General features: G+C 45.7%; 1 protein-coding gene across 1 annotated transcript in view; it reads right to left on the reverse strand.

Moving 5' to 3' along the window:
* The window catches only part of CACNG4 (calcium voltage-gated channel auxiliary subunit gamma 4), a 39,799-nt gene extending 32,615 nt beyond the window's left edge, over window positions 1-7,184 (reverse strand). The window contains exon 1 of the mRNA XM_075719962.1: window positions 6,962-7,184. Within this exon, the coding sequence (XP_075576077.1) occupies window positions 6,962-7,184 (223 nt within the window). The remainder of the gene's footprint in view (window positions 1-6,961) is intronic.
* Window positions 7,185-17,275: the final 10,091 nt, after the last annotated feature.

Genomic DNA, 17,275 nt, shown 5'->3' on the forward strand with positions numbered 1-17,275 from the left:
TTGGAAGCAGGACCAGTTTTTCAGTTTGAGAGTATGATTTATTTCCTGAGATGAGTCTTGGCTCAGAAAAGAGGGACCATCAGGAAAAGGTCCAACTGAAGGGACAGATCTACCATCCCTTCTCTTATATTGGCTTCATATTGGCATAATTCCACCACCTTCCTAGAAAGCAGTTTAAATTTACGTAGGTGGAGAAGAAGACTTAATCCTGTCCCTCAAGGAAGACATGCTTAAAGACAAAATATTGTACATATAAAACATAAGTTGCAAGAAAAATGCTTCAAACCCAGTTAAAGTAGTGCTCATACACCTTCTCTGAGCCGGGCATCCCTATCACTGTGTTCCAGTTTCTCCACATCTTCCTTTCGCTTTTATTATTAGTGGGTGGGAAGAAAGCACAGTTACCCCTCCTAATGGGGGCAGAAAGATAAAGTAACTGGCCCCAAATCAGGCAGGAAACCTAGTGAAGCCCAGACCGACAAGCCCATCCTCCTCCCTCTCCATTTCCAGTTTGGGGATGTAGAAATTATTGCTCAGCTCTTTGACACACAAACCACACAGACACCAACTAAATATCTGGATGCTGAGAGGCATTAATAACAGACTTCAAATTGCATTCAGTACCTAACTACTCCTACTGCATCAAAAGAATTAAAAATGAGATGAAAGCACTAGCCACTCCTAATATTTTTTCTCTTTTTTTCTCTGTTTCTGTAAAGATACACAAGGCTACAGAATGGAGATATCAGATATACACTCCTTCTCCCCCAGCTTTTTAAGGAGGTTCATGTGTTTTGCACTTGGCAAGACTGTGACCAAAACTACAGCTTGGACAGCACGATCTGGGCAGCAGTAACACAGAGTGGCCCAGCGAATGGGACGGGATCCATGGGAGAAATAATTACTGTGTTGAAATTTTACAGGAACAAAGAAATACATCGTGATATTTGCCTGTTTTACCAGTTCACACTGGCCAGGGTCTGTAGAGCTGCCAGAAGGCAGGGCAAGCCCCGGCAAGGCGCAACGGCTACGAGCTCCTGCCAGTATCTAAAACCAGTAATAAAAGCCCATGGCAGAGGGTCAGTTAAAGGTAATGGCAGCTGGAAGAAGCCCAAAGATTACATTGCAAAGGTCCCCGAGAACCCCAAACTGACTTCCTATGGCTCTGACAGATACTACCACAAATGCCATCTGTCAACCACCTACAATATGCAGTATAATTATATACAGAATAAAAAAGTAACTATAGCACAACACAGCCACAGGTTTCTTATTTGCATAACGCAATGCATCCTTGACTCTTTCCATATAACATTTCTGAAACCTAGGTAAGCTTAATATTATCCACATTACATCTTGTACAGATGAAGAAGCTTTACAGCTGGATTACAAATGTGCTTTCATTGGTTTACAGCCTTCGGGGAGTATCTCTAACGCACAGAAAGTCTTTGGGTTCCAAGTTTTGCATTGGGATATCTGACGTGCTGAGAGCCATGGAGAAAAAACGAAAACCCTCGTGTAGCCTGATAGCTCCCTACTGGCTATGGAGTAGATCGAGTTCAAGAAAGCAAACTAATTCATTAAAGCGACATATATTCAGTCAATTAGCTTCAGACCCCTGTTTCACAGGGTGTCTCAGGAAGAATGGATGTTTTGTTCCATCAATACAGTCATTTGAGAACCTCTGTTACAAATGTTCAAAGAAGTGCATTTAGGAGATCTGTGCTTTTTTTATTTGAGAAAAGAATAGATAATGCCTTAACCCATCTTCTGCTGACAGTTCTCCAGCACAAAATTTCTCCGTATTTTAAAATATGTTAGACTACGGATAATATTTCGAAGAGATTGAACTCGGCATCCCTAAAGATTGCTCCAAATTCAGAAACTCTCTCTAGCAAATGGAACGCTCTTGAAAAAAATTGACCTAAAAAGGCTGTCAAAAATCACTCCATCAACTGCTGACAAAACTGCGCTGCTTCAAACACTGGTGCAAAGATGATGCTGGAGCTCTGAGAATCGCTTTTAAAAACAACGAGCGCAGCACAGGCACTTTCCCAACAGCACATGTTTTACCAAGGAAACGGAGATGGTATGAGAAGGATGTATGGAAAGAAAGAAAGAAAACATGGGCTGAATCTCAGAAAAGTCCTTCTCTAAAGTGTTTACATTTGCTTTGAAAGATTCGTGGATGAAAGTTCACTCTTCAGGACCTATAAAGCATGCACAAAATACGTACAATTTGTCCAAGAAACAGCATACACAGAGGGAGTCTGTCATAGCAGAGACACCCACTTGTGTGTTCGCCATTTGCAGCTATCTTCCTTCAGAGTGTGAATACAGGCTCACGTGCCTGTACTCATGTGCTCTGAATGTGCCTGTGGAGCTAACCTCCACGGCAGGTCACATCTGCTATCAAAGTGATGTCACATTTGCTCTTTGACAAATAAAACTTTGGCAATAGCATTGGAATATAACGTCTGCATTGTATTTAGTTTATTACAAATAGCGGTGGTGCTAGGACTTCATAGCATTGCTTTCAGAATACTAAAGAATATTCATTCTTTTTGGATGAGCTATGAATTTGCAGTCTTGATGGATGGCAGCCTTCCTTTATTTGCTTGCTTCAAACATTTGTATAAGCATTTTTATTTTGTTTTCAAGAGTATCCATGGAAGCAGCGCATGCGCGTGCTGCAGTTCCCATGTTTGTGTGCATTCATCCGAGCCGGAAGACTTGCAAATAATTGTGCAAATGTGCATTTGTGCAAATTTTCAAGTCATAAATGATTTACTCGGTCCTTCCTCCCAATTACAAATGTTCCAGCTACCCAGTCAGGAAGGACACATGGTTCCATGTGAACTAAATAACCAATTGCACCACTTGAAAAGTAAATGGCAAACAGGGAATACTGAAAGCAGTGGACACATGGGTTCAAAGACATTCATATGCTGAAGTGTTTAATAAAATACTCTTTGAATAAATTTAAATTACAAGTACATTACTTGATTTCATATCTTGATGTCACAGGGTCTGTAGAGCTCTCTATTGTGAAACGTCCTATTAACTTCAGCACCATTGTTCACCAGGATAAGCAGTTTCAGTGGATAAAGCAGTGTTTTAAAAATCTTTTTTTTTTTCTTCCAGGCAAATAATTTAATAGTAGGTCCTCCTTGTGACTAAGACTGTGCAAGGCTTACAATAGTTGCACTGCACATTTACCATAGGAATAGGGGCTGCTGGAAAATGATGGTGGTTTAATCTCTCTTTCTCAGGTTAGCTTGACCATGAAAGGATTATTTGTAAGACACAGCATCTGCTGTGTTTGCAAGAGTCTGGTCTTTACCACCTTGACAGGGACCCACAGCTTGTGACAACTACTGTAGCTCGAGTGTGGACACAGGACGTAAGGGCAGTCCCTTGACAAGGGGCTGATTTGCTCTTGTTATTAATTTGTGGGTTGGGGTGCAGATTTCAGGTGTGGCCAGGATGGCTGCATGGGGGCTTCATCAGAAATCTCTTACTCCCAGCGATCGTTTAACTTTAGCTGTCAAAACTGCAGTTATTGTAGATGCCGTGGCCCTGGAAAACCAAAAACGAGCTTTGCCAGAGAGCCCCTGGGCCATTTTACTGCAGAGGCTGAGTCGAATAGCACCCACTTCTGCCATACGCACATTCACACCAAGAATTATTTTAAACAGTTTCCTACCTAAGGCAATTACCTTGGATATAAGTTTTAAAAATCTATGCAGAAATACTGCTATTGTTTAAAATCCACTCAATGAGCCTCCTACCTCCACCTTTGACAAACACGCTAAAAGAACAAAATTGGGATTATACAGGCATGAGTTTGACTGATGTATCATTAACGCTACTTCTTGAGTGACTAAGCTCCATAGTAGTATCAACTACTAGTACTGAAAGATGATTTCATCCCCAAGACAACTGCAGCTCCAAACAAAGATAATATGCTGGATCCCTAAACTGTATCATTCCAGTTATCATTACGCTGTTAATTCGTTGTAAAATGCTGTCCCGAAGAAGAAAAACAGGAAAACATTGAGGAACACCTAATAATTTGGTTAGAAGGTTATTCTTTCTATTCAGTTTCAGCAATTTTGTTTGAAATCTTGGAATTTAGGATACTGAACAGGTGACTGCTCAAAATCCAGCATACAGGTTCTTTTCTGGATATAGCTGAGAAACATTTTAATGGAAAATTTCGGTTGACCTGAAATTTACTCCACTAAATGCTTTATTCATGGCAAAAGCAAGTTGAGAGGCTGTTCAAGGTATTTTCAGCTTTTGCATGTTCACGTCTTAGATTTGTCTTTTTGAGATAAGAGTGAAATGGTGCTTTAGACCATTAAAATAAATTAACTAGGTTTTTATAATTATTACTCCAAAACACAAAAAGAGTTTTAAAAATAGGTTTGAAGCCAGACCGTTTAATCACATATAAAAATCTATAACCGAAATTGTTTTCTTGCTGTGTATCTCCTCAGAGTTGCAACTATTATGTTGATTTTACTAAAAGACCCATCACTCCGAATGAGTGACGCTCTGAAACAATCAAGGGGGGTGGTGGTGGTGTTTTAAATCAGCTTCTAGAAATGGTTTTATTATTTTATGAAACAAAGGAACCTTTCCATGTCGAAATCAAAGTCCCATGATATGGCTTAAAACATGAATAATTTAATGTATCTGTAGATTTTATCCTACAAAGACAGAACATACTGAAAATGTAGGAGAGAATGTAGTCTCTGTTCCTCATATCTGTGAACAGATGACAGTTTTCTCAAATTGTCCATTCTTAGCACATATTTGACAACTTTAAATTTTGTAACTTTGTAATTTGATTATGAGCATTTGAATTTTGAGCAGAAAAGCTCAATTGCCGTTGGATAGGTGGGTCACATGAAATGCTTTTTTTGTCCCCGGAATTGATGAGGATTCAAAGGTCACTTGCACACAACTGCTGGGTGTAATTTTTCAGCAAATACCCTTGCAAATAAAATCTGCTCAGGAAGCGCTGGTGCTGGCCCCGGTGATGCAGTGAGACCGGAGATCAGCCAGCATTACTGGGCACTGTTTGCAATGCTGCCCATCTCTCACGACTTCGCTGACTTCTTTTTTTTTAACCAAGTCCTTACTTAAGCCTAATTTAAATCTACGGAAAAATTCCACCAGTTTCAGCCAAAGCTGCACTACATTTCTATGAATGACATTCCTGGAAGACCATGCAGAAATCCTGACTTTGGGAAACCCAGGAATTTCTCGAGGAGACGACAGGCCCAGTCTAGCAGAGCACGCTCAGCAACTCCCGCAAGATGCAGACAAACTTATTTTCCATGGAAAACGGAGGCTGAAGACACTAGAACGAGCTCAGCGAAGATCACAAGATCTGGTTCAAGTGGAGGATGCTCAGCATCTCTCAGGCAAACTCAGGAGCTCTCAGACACAAGCCCGCATTTTCCAGGTGTCATAAAAGCCCGTACCGAGAGTTACATTTCCTTTAGGAGTTACAAAGCCAAGCATTATTATTACCCGTAAACCACATTTCAGTAATTCTTTCTCTCTTCATTGTCTAAAAAATATTTTCTATGTATGTATACTACGATTAGGTAGGGAATCTCATATTTTAAGAGAAAAACGATGTTACACTGTAGCCTTGAATTGTTAGCAAAAGGAGAAGATGAGAACAGACGTGAGGATGAGGTGCTTCTACTGTGCCACAGCCTCTTCTGGGGAGAAGAAACCCTCCGAATACCGCTGCTAGACTCTGAACTATAGCTGGGCTCGTCTGGGCTGAGCTGTCTGTCAATTAAAATAACGCAGGAAACCAGGTTTGTAAAGTTCATGTGTGCTAAGTTGTGCTGATGGAATTAGGTGCACCGAAGCCGATATGCCAAGTGCATTACTGTGGGAAGAAAGACTCCGGCGTACCTCCCACCCCCACGAGCCACAAAGCAGCTCAGCAAAAGTCAACTGCTTTCCTCTACGCTCTCCCTTTTACCTGGCATCACTGAGGCTCCGTGAGCTGCTCGCGCGGTGGGAACGGACCCGGCAGGTGAGGGGGTTCAGAGCCACCGTGGCCCTGGCGCCTGCCCGCGGCGTGTGCCCCTTTCCTGGGGATGCGCTGATTTCCCACGGCCAGAGCTCCGTGCGCTCGGCTGACAGATGTTGTTTCCCATCTGGGTTTTCCGACCTGCTACGCCAAAGCCTCTGAACACCCATGTGTTTCTTTGTCCCGCTAGTTACCCGCCGCGCCTTCTCTACAACTCCATTTTCAGAGAGGGAGCCACATGTTTGGCCTCTGCGGGGAACGGAGCGCCCTGCTACCCATGCCAGCCTCTAAAACGTGCAGCGTTTGATTTGTTAACATCATTCAGCCTGACCCTTGGGCTGTATTAAGTAACCCCGAGTCCACACCGAAGCACCCGAACAGTAGCAACCACATCTTCACCCAGGTTCCTGGTGTCTCTGTCTGAGGGTAGACGGGGAGGAACTTGGGTTTCTGCTGTCCTGCCCGGGAGCTGTGGCTGAGCCCCAAAGCCCCTGAGCCCAAAGCCCCGGCGGGGTCCCCAGCCCCGAAGCCTGGCGGACTCAGATGCGCCCCGAAAAGCCCCGAACCCGCCAGGAGCCCCCCAAAGCCCTGAAGCCCCGGGGTCCCTCAGCCCCCGCCGGGTGGGGTGGGGGAGCCGCGGAGCGAGGTCGCCCCCCTGGGCAGAGCTCCGCCGGGCAGAGCTCCGCATCCCGCCGCCCGGTTCCCATGGCAATCTCGGAGATGCCGGTTGCCAGGGTAACGCCATCCTCCTCCTCGGCCGCGTCCGAGCCAGCGGCGCGGCTCCGGCTCCGGCTCCGGCTCCGGCTGGGCTCAGCCCGGCGGCCCCGGCCGCGCAGCCGCTCCCCCCGGGAAGTTGCTCCCCCCCGGCCCGGCCCGGCGCGGCGCGGCCCCCGGTACCTTCGAGGCAGCAAATCCTCCAGAGCCCCGAGTGCGTGAGGTCGCCCCGCGCCCGCCGCGGCGGCCCCTGCGCCTCGTCCGCCGTGATGTTGGTGCCGTTGCAGATGTGGGCGCTGGAGTAGAGCCAGTAGTCGGTGCCGATGGCGATGGCCATGAGGCTGAAGGCGGCGAAGGCGCCCACCGTGGTCAGCAGCATCTGGACGCCACGGTCACACCACACCATGGTGCTTCATAGTCCCCGCACGGGCGCGGGGGGCCGCACGACACCGCCCGGCAGCCGCCGCCCGCGGGAGGCAGCCGAGTCACGGGGCGGGGGGCGGAGGCGGCGGGGGCGACGGGGGGGACGGGCCAGGCGGGGGGAGCCGCCCGCCGCCGCGGGGCCGGGCTCCGCCGCCAGCCGCGCCCCGCCGCCCCGCCCCGGCCGCGGGAGGGAGCGGGGAGGGGCCCGGCCGCGGGGTCCCGGGCGGGGGGGGGGGGGGAGGCAGAGCCGCCCGACCCCCGCCGCGCCCCCCCCCCGCCCCCGCCCCGGTCCCGGCCCCCCGGCGCGGCTCGGCCATCGCTTCGTGCCTTCGCTCCCGGCGGGCGCTGCCGGGCGGCGGCTCAAGCGGCGACTTCACGGGGGCCGAAGGGGCGAGCGTGTGCGGGCCCGGCTCTCGACCCGCAGCACCGTGCCCGGCCGCAGCCCGGGGCTGGAGAGCGGGACGGTGCTGCCCAGCCGGCGGGTGCGGAGCTGGGCGCCTTCGCCGCTCTCCCCGGGGTGGGCTGCGCACACCCGCCCGCTGCTGCGCAGGGGGCCCTGGAAATCACCCTAAAAATGGGGCCCGCGGGCGAACGGTGTCGCGATTCCCGAGGAGAGTGCCCGCGCTGTTGGGGAGCCACGGCAGAGCCGACGTGCGGGTTTAGCCGTGATTTCCTCCCGCAGCCCCGCAATTAGTCACGCAAGGAGGTTGTAGGCAAGTGTTTGGGTTGCTGGCTTTCTCCTGTTTGGAAGGGGATGGAGAGAATCCAGCACCCGAAAATATTTTCCTTTGGAAAAACCAAGGGGAGAAATAGCTACACCATTTTTTATCGTGTTATCCTGCCTTCCACCCCTGACTCCCATCACTGTGAGTTGACAAGTCGGTCCTGCCTCCACCTCATGCGAGTGACAAGGCAGATGAATGGGAAGCCTTCCTGATCAGCTAATGCATTTGTGTGGAGGGAATGTGGCAGCGCACCACTTTTATGTATATGAATTAGGGAGTGGGAGGACAAGAGCTACAAACCTCGAGAAATACTGCGCTCTTCCCAAGCAGTGCGTGGATGGCTGCAGGTGCTTGTGTGACTCCACTGCACGGCATACCAACGCAGAGATGCTTTTCAGCTGCTCGTCCTTTTCAGAAAAACTGGGAAAGCAAAAAGCAAAGGCAAATTAAAAGCTGGTCTTTATTTCACAGGGACCTCGGCAAATCGCTCAGACTGAAGCCTATAAACATAGAAGAGCTCCAAAGTTAGGTGCTTGGTTTAAGCATGTAAATTATGCTTTGCTTTTCAGTTGTAGTTTGTAGGGCTATCAGCGCCTTTGCAAAAATCACCTTCTAAATGAATGTCTCCATTAGGGATGGAAGAATGAAGTCAGGTAAACTCAAAAGCAGAGTGCAGCCTCGTTCAGAAAAACTGGATCGAGCATTTAAGTTTAATGAGGTTCAACAAACTTCTCATTTAAAATATATGTTTGTACCTCTGGGCTTTGGGGGTTTGGACACAGCGGGAAAATGAGATACTGAAACAGTGGGAACGAAGCTATTTCCATAGCTTTTTAAACCTTTCCAGCCTTAATTAATATTATTTATTTCTATTCCTGTATTGGCTGCGAGAGCTGCTTACGGCTGGCTCTCCCCAGCAAGGAGCAGGGGAAGGGCTGGGTGGGCTGTAACCAGCGCAGGGTTCCCACTCGGCACAGAAATGCCCTCCTCAAGTGCTCCCAGTCCAGACGTGCACCAGGAGACGGGATGAACGGCGGCTGGTCCGGTGGGCTCTCAGCAGCCTCCGCCAGCAGAAAGGGGACACGCAACTGCAGGGTTTTCCATGGGCTGGGAGCCACAGCCCTGCGGCAGCCCTCGCGTGCAGTCCTATTGATTGTGCAAGGTACAAGTACATTAACAGAATTTAGTAATGAAATCTCTTGCTCCCCTTCCTCCCCCTGCATTTTTGCGAAGAAAACGTCTGTTTCTGTTTCTACTGCCCTGTGAGAAATAACTCGGGCTCCTAAAGGGTTACAGAGAAGCATCCAAGGCAGACAATCATTTTCTGCCCAAGCTATCTTCTTTAGTTTAAAAATGTTCTCTATTCTTTTGAAATGCATGAAGTAGATTGTGGGAGAGCTAATATTATATTCCACTACTGAAAGCTGGTGGAGTATTTTACATTGATGTCTGGCTCTAGTGATTTTCTAAGGATTTTGAATTCATTAAATCCAACCATTGAATAATCTCCATTCGTGGCGGAAGGAAGGCAAAAGTGCTTATGCTCCTCAATAGCAAAAAAGCATGTAGTCTTTTCTGAAATGCGAAAGCTATCTGACCTTCTATATGTAGTAAAGGTTGCCCATCGTGTAACCTTTGATTTGCAGACTTTGCTCATAATACAGCCATATAATGCTGCCATTGAATGTAGCAGTGAAGCAGCCTTGGCAGGGTGTTTTGCAATGCAGTAGCATCCTCCGTCCTCAATCAGAATTAGGACCCAATTGTTCTGAGCTCAGACCAGAGGCAGAAGCTCACGACAATGACAAGAGAAAGCCCCACAGCTTCTCCCTGCAATTCAGCCCACCCCCCCCCCCCCAGACGACACTGTGCAAGGGCGAGTGTCCAAACCCAGAAATATTTTTTTACACTGGAGAAACAGAAACTTGAAACAGAATTGTTTTGATTCCTTGATGTTGATGTTCAAAGCTTTAAGTGAAATCCTGTGCCTGATCATTTTATTTCTGAACTGAATAGCAGTTGCTTTGGAGATGAAACTTTGGCTTTAACTGAATTCAGTGAGAGCTGTCACTAATAAAATCCTGCCCCAGAGACACCACCGGTATCAGAAGAAAACTGCAAGATGTTACCATTTAGCATTACTGCTTCTGCTGCTAAGTGTCAAACGCATTAACTTTAATAATTACCCTTTTTTTAAAAAAAAAAAAAAAATCTATCTAGAAAAATAATACTAGAATTTCACTAAGAGAGACTTTTGGAAATTGCTCAAGAAAAACTCAAGAGAGTTCTTTCTCAGAATGAAAATAATCACTTCAGTTAAATGGAGCTTTTGATGTAGATATAGTCTAACCATCATCAAAGCCTGGAACCGATACTTCATCCTCCCTTGTCCTTTCTCAGCTTTTAGGTCTATGCTGGTGATAATGAATTTTAGCATCTAGGAACGTCCGAAAGCTATAAGGACATCTATATAATTGACTATTGTCATCTCCTATGGGTCTTGATATCTTTGCTATCTAATTCAATGCTGATATTAGGAAAAAAAAAATCCTTAATCATTTCCTTCAGATGATGATATGTATGAAGAACCGGAGAAAGGTTTCATCCATTTTGTACAGTGTCAGATGATCTCCTTTTATATACAGGGCAGTGGTGGGATTCGATTCAACTCACCAGATTAGCAGCAGAGCTCCACAAGTGCAAAGATCTCCAGCCTGAGCAAAGAACCTTGCAAGAATATGGGACATGGCGGAAGGTATCAGTTATGTCACAGGTATATTTAAGAAGGAGTAATATTAAAGTTGTTCCTGGAACTATATTTTCATATATCTTGGATCAGATCTTGCAGGTTAGCATGATACCTACCAAACTACATTAGGAGACCTTTGCAGAGCTGGATCCAAATGACTTGCCGAGCTCATAAATTCTGTGGCAAAACAAAGGCTGAATTCACTTCTTCTGAGGGCTGGTACGGTACCTGACCCACCAACCCACCTTTTCCTTCTATTATCATTCATTATATATTGCAAAGACGTAGGTCGTTCACCTCTGAGGACCCCCCTCTGTGTGGAGGGTCTGCTTCCTCCAGCAGGAGAAGGCTGGCAGAGAAGTCACCATCACATTTCAGAGAGTTGAGTCTAGAAAAAGGTGAACTTGAATTTTGTTTGAGGAGTTACAGGACTGAATTTCTTCTTTAGTCCTATAAAAGACCACCTGAAGTCAGCGTGAATAGTTTCAGATTGTCCTTCAGAGCTGAAGAAATGGTCATCTTAAAGCAAAAATATTGCCGTTCTCTTGCTACTTGAGGGACAACAGCTTGGCCTCGATTCTATTATTCCTTTTAATATATTAAATATTCTTTGGCTCAGTCATGGGAAGCAAAGCAACACAACTGCTTTCTAATAAATAAAATGTGCTCGGAAGCAACTCTGAAGCTTTCCAGATAACTGCATTTTGAGTTTGCCAGGAAGCCAGATGCTGCTATTGGAAAAGTAGCTGCTATGGTTTGTCATCTGAGCCTAGAAATTGATACCCAAGAATGATATGATGAGACAGACTCGATGATAGCACTGCTCTTTCTATAAATAATTTGAAGAAAACAGTTTTTCATTTCAAAAAAATGTCTCTTTTGCTAGAGACTTGCACAGCAAACCAGAAAATTAAAAAGGATAGGCATGCTGTGTTTGAATAGGGCCATCAAAAGAACATGATATACACAATTTATAGAAGAATATGTAGCAGCTTTCGCACATTTTACACTACATAGGCTGTATTTTTCCCATAATACCAATAGTTATGAAACTCATTATCTTTTTGACAATGGAGAAACAGAATGTTATTCCTTTACTTGCTTGATCATGTCAAATGTCAAGGCAAATTATGAATGCTTGTCCTTCAAATACTCATCCCTCCTGGTACGATATTAAATATCAATAGTGCTCGCATTCAGCTACAGAATGAACTAATATTGCACACATCTCACAGATCTAAAGTTCACCCTGCGCATTACCTGTCATGTGATTTCATCTCTCAAGTCCTACCTCTTGTCCACATCCTAATAACTGGGAAATTCATTGCAGTGCTAAATGCCACATTAAGGATTATCTGGAGTATGAGTTAAAACTGTGAGCGGGGGTTACTCATGAGTTTAAAGTGTTAAAAAGGGAGTGGGAGAAGGAACAAGGGGTTAATAGGACTGGAGCCTTGATTTTGCATCACATTTCAAAGGATTTAGAGAGGCAGTATCCTGATGAGATGCCAGGAAGTTTCTAGCACAAGAGACCTGCTTGAAGTGCAGTGAAAAAACTCATCTTTTTGACAGTGGAGAAACAGATGTGCTGACCGAGGGTTCATCCAGACAAGGCACTACTGGAATGAGCTGCGTTTGTTCTCAGGGCAGCATCCAGAGGGAAATACAAATTCTCTTTGGGAATACAGTGAGGAATACGGTGCAATGAGGAAGGGGCGAAAAAAAAAAGGGGGAAAAAAAAATGCCTGTGAGGTTTTCTCATTCCACCCACTATCAGTCGGTTCTAAGGAATAATTGTGCACCTGTAAGCAGCCCAGCAAAAGGCTATTTATGCTATACAAGCAAACACACACGCAGCTACTCCGCACAGCCATACACGAACTTCAGACAGACTAAAAGATGAAACAGGGAGTCAGATGTCACCGTGACGGATTGCACTTCTGAGGGCTCTCTCCAAGCCCGCGTGTGCGTGCACGCGCGCGTGCATCCTGCTGATCACTGCCAGGACTCCTGAGCACCAGTTCCTAATCACTCCACACACAAAGAAACATTAGCCTTTTGAATGTCCTTTTTAAAAAAAAAAAAAAAAAAAAAAAAAGAATTCCTGTTTCATAGAATAGAATCATAGAATCGTTTAGGTTGGAAAAGCCCTTTAAGATCATCCAGTCCAACCATTAACCTACACTACGAAGTCCACCACTAAACCAATCAAGGGTAGACTAGACTAAACCATGTCCCGAAGTGCCACATCTACCCGTTTTTTGAACACTTCCAGGGATGGTGACTCGGTGATGCTAACTTGGTGATTTCAAACAAATGCTCCTTCCCAGACCTAAGGGAGAAGGTGCTGTAGCAGAGCGGCACGGTGGGGCTTGCTGAAGTCCCATGAAGTGTAAAATGAGGCAATCTGTTGGGAAGGTTATTGCCTCCGAAACACTGCATCACCCGCGCACCCAGAGGATGGAAGAGAATTACCCCTGGCCAGCGAATGGGAAATTGCTTGCTGCACTCAGATTGCATTTTAACCTGAAAAGGAGGGCTTCAATGGGAACATGTGAGGAGGTGGATTGAGTGAAGCAGGTTTTTAGGATAAGTCTTAAATACTTAAATCAATCGTGATAACTTGCTGCACTGAATTATCTCCTAAGCTGCCTAAAGTAAATTCCTCAGATCTGTCTGAATAATTTTGAGCTGATAATGCAGCATTTGAGTCGGAAGGCTGTTGCCCAGTGAAAGGATTTTCTCATCAGAATTTCAGCCGATTATTCACCAGAGAGATGGTCTTTTGGGAGCACACCCCGGCAGCTCACTTGGAAAAGTTTTATAAACACTCAGTCTACTAAGAAAGGAAATTGGAAGGTAAAATTAAAGCTAGCCATTACTTCTGAGAGGTCAGTGATAGAGCAAGCATCCAAAACAAGGTTTGTCTGATCTTCCCTGTGCTCCGGTTCTTTTATTCCTACACAAGAGACCAGGAAATCCTTTTAGATCAGTCTGCCGCGATAGCTGGAACTGCAGTCTCTGGTGCTGAGCACAAATTACCAAAAACATGCTCTTGATCAGGTGTTTGTAACACTTATGGGTCCAAGGAGCTGTTTTTCCATAGAATCGTGCCTGAGAGATGGATATTGAACCAGACAATCAAAGCTTTACTGTGAGACTCCTAACTCCACCGGACTGAGATTATCTGAACTGAGAGGCTTTAAGCCCGTCTCTGTCAAGGGTTTCTCATTTCGTTGCTCCTCTCCACATTCAATGCAATCAGTTTTTCAGATAGAGACACCAACAAGCGAGGGGGAGACGGCAGGTGAGAAACAGGGAAAGCCAAGGGGAAGATTTGCCGTTGTCTCAGCAAGAAGAAGAGCAGAACTTTAACCCCACTCCCAGTTCACCAGCTGGCTGAGGTGGAGTAGGTGCTGGAAGAGTCCATGCACCTCTTCCCATTTAGCAACTGTACATGGAGTGGCAGAAACCCCTGTCCGCAGACTATTACATGATAGCAGCAGTGATAAGGAGAGGAAGAAAAGCAGCGGCAATCGTAACAAAACACCCTGACATAGTGTTTTAAATGAGCTGTAACTGTGGCCAGCAGAACGCCATAAAACCTTGCCATACACATTGCAGTGGAACCGTAATTTGTGCTATGACTTTTTAAAGCTAACACCAGTGTCTCGATGAAGTATTTTGTTTGGGCTGAGTAAATGGCAAATGGTGTATTTATTGATTTTTATCTCTCTTCACACCTCAAATGCTGCCTGTCTGCTCAAGGCCAGGTCACAGCACACTTAATTATTCAGCAAACACCTATTCCATGGCTAAACCATAAACTCTTTGTGACAAAGACAGTATCTTTAATCACCACAAGGTCCCAAGGGTTTCCCCTTTCCCACTTCTTTTTCCAAAGAGACCCAGTGGGGGCCCCGATGTAACACAGAGCTCCGGAGGAAAAGCTGGTAGGACCAGTAACACTTTACATCCTATTAATGCCATGTATAAAATTGTTTGAACTTGGTACAGTTTAAGCTGAAGTTTCTCCACTCAACACAGTGATTAAGTACATCTAGCTGGTAACAGCTGCAGGTTATGTTTAAAGGCTTCTCCCATGGTGGTGTGCATTTTTTTTTTGGGGGGGGTGGGGCGGGGGCAAATAGCTCTACAATAGACATTTAGCAGCAAACTAAATGCAGAAAATTTTATGACAGGGCTTTTGCTGGAGCAGCCAATCTACTGCAAATATGAACAAAATCAAAAGCAATGCAAAAGAAAAACCTCAAACCCCTTGTACTTGAAATTGTCAAAAAATAAGTCAGAAACACCTTGAAAGAATAAGATCAAAAACCAACACGGCCTTCTCTGTTCACCCACCAAGACACTCGTCTCAGAAGGATGATTAGAAGAACATGGAAGAGATTAGCAAGGTTCTGGATAGTCTGGCAGGGCCTCGCAGTCCTTCAGCGGTCCTCGTGCCAAGGTGGGCAGCACCCGTGCCACCAGCCATGGTGGACGGGGTGTGCCGAGGCTGGGAGGAACCCAGCCAAATGCTTCCCTTATCCCAGGGGCTGACGACTTGTCATCAGTTTGGGAAGTGCAGGAGTAGCTAGGGGTTATCTGAGGAGACAGAGGACAGCAGAGCCCCATCCGGGTGGTGGAGCGAGCAAAACCAGCCCCTGAGCTCCTGCTTTAGTTTCCCCTTCCAGGGTATGCGCAAGGGCAATGCCAGGCTGTACCCGCCAAAGCTCACGGCACCAGGTCGGTACTGCGCTGGCACAGCGCTGCTCTCGAGGGCTGTTAAAGAGCATTCAGGAAACAGGAGGTTTTGCCCAAGAGAGCTCAAGTTCATAGAATCATTTAGGTTGGAAAAGACCTTTAAGATCATCCAGTCCAACCATTAACCTACACTACCAAGTCTACTCTAAACCAATCAAGGGTAGACTAGACTAAACCATGCCCCAAAGTGCCACATCTACCCATTTTTTGAACACTTCCAGGGATGGTGACTCCACCACCTCTCCGGGCAGCCTGTTCCAATGCTTGACCACTCTTTCCGTGAAGAAATTTTTCCTAATATCCAATCTAAACCTCCCCTGATGCAGCTTAAGCCCATTTCCTCTCGTCATGGAGAGAGGAGACATGACGAGAGACATGGGAGAAGAGCCCAACACCCACCTCGCTACAACCTCCTTTCAGGGAGTTGTAGAGAGTGATCAGGTCTCCCCTCAGCCTCCTCTTCTCCAGGCTGAACACCCCCAGCTCCCTCAGCTGCTCCCCACCAGCCCTGTGCTCCAGACCCTTCACCAGCTCTGTTGCCCTTCTCTGAACATGCTCCAGCACCTCAATGTCTCTCTTGTAGTGAGGGGCCCAAAACTGGACACAGCATTCCAGGTGTGGCCTCACCAGTGCTGAGTACAGGGGGACAGTCACCTCCCTGCTCCTGCTGGCCACACCATTCCTGATATAGTTTCATTGGCTCAAAAGAAAAACAGCTTTTGGAGAAAGATGAGAAATTGCAGCAGCCAGAGCTGTGAAAAGCCTTGACAAAATATTTAACATGGAGAAAAAGAGAATGCTTGCCAATTGCTAGAGCCTTTCTAATTCAGGTTATTAGATGGTTACTGCCACTACTATTAAAAAGACACTATTTTCTGAGTGATCTACGCAAAGAAGGGCTGGAACACACCTACAGGTTTTCCATGTGCTTTTAGCTCTGCTAATGGAGAAAAAATTTTCCTCTCATAGGAGACTCAATTGAATAATTATTCAATTCAATTAACAAATAAGTAATGTGCTATTTTGTGATGTCTCCCGTAAATATGTGCCTAGGAAATTCAATAGATAAATCTCTAGATACTCTTTTAGGTTCATCACATGTATGTCGATCCAACCAGATGGTTGTGGGGTTTTTTTTTTTTAATCTATGAGGAAACGATTAAAGAATGAGACCAAGGTTTCAAAAAAAAACCTGAAAGGAATTAGCTTTCCACTGAGCTCCACACAACAATGGTCTCATGCAAGTAATTCTACTACAATTTACTTAGTAGAATGAAAAACAGCAGCTATTCTGGTTGTAAATAACCTCTTTTCTCATAGCAGAGACCCATTACAAGGTCACCATCTACTGTCAAACTTCATGATTAGGCACATTAAAACTGTCCTGTTGACTTTTTTTTTTGAAAGAAAACCACGCTTGCAACTGATTTTTTGGGGGGGGCAGAAAGTGCCTGCTTTTCTTGCAATGTGTACATGTTCTTACAGGGAACTTGGAAATCCAAAATATGAATGTCTGATCCTTCCCCACACCATCCTTCCTCAGGTCCATTTTTTTGCATTATTTAGGTGAATGATTCTAGCAAAAATGGTTTTTTGCCTTTTCCCCAGAATTGTTACATTTTTCACGGGAAAGCATTCCAATAAGATCTCTATTAATACAACGGTTTCTAGGTAGCAAGGAAAGAAAACCCCACAGCATCTCTACTGAAAAAGCTGGCAGATGTTGACTTCTTACCCATAACTGTAATGCCTCTATAAAAAGGAGCATTCCAGTCTTACAAGCGTTAAAATGGAAAATAAATAGAAGTGGTGAATATGGTGCGCTCAAGATTA

The sequence above is a fragment of the Pelecanus crispus genome, chromosome 12 (genome assembly GCF_030463565.1).
Source record: "Pelecanus crispus isolate bPelCri1 chromosome 12, bPelCri1.pri, whole genome shotgun sequence".
Lineage (NCBI taxonomy): Eukaryota > Metazoa > Chordata > Aves > Pelecaniformes > Pelecanidae > Pelecanus > Pelecanus crispus.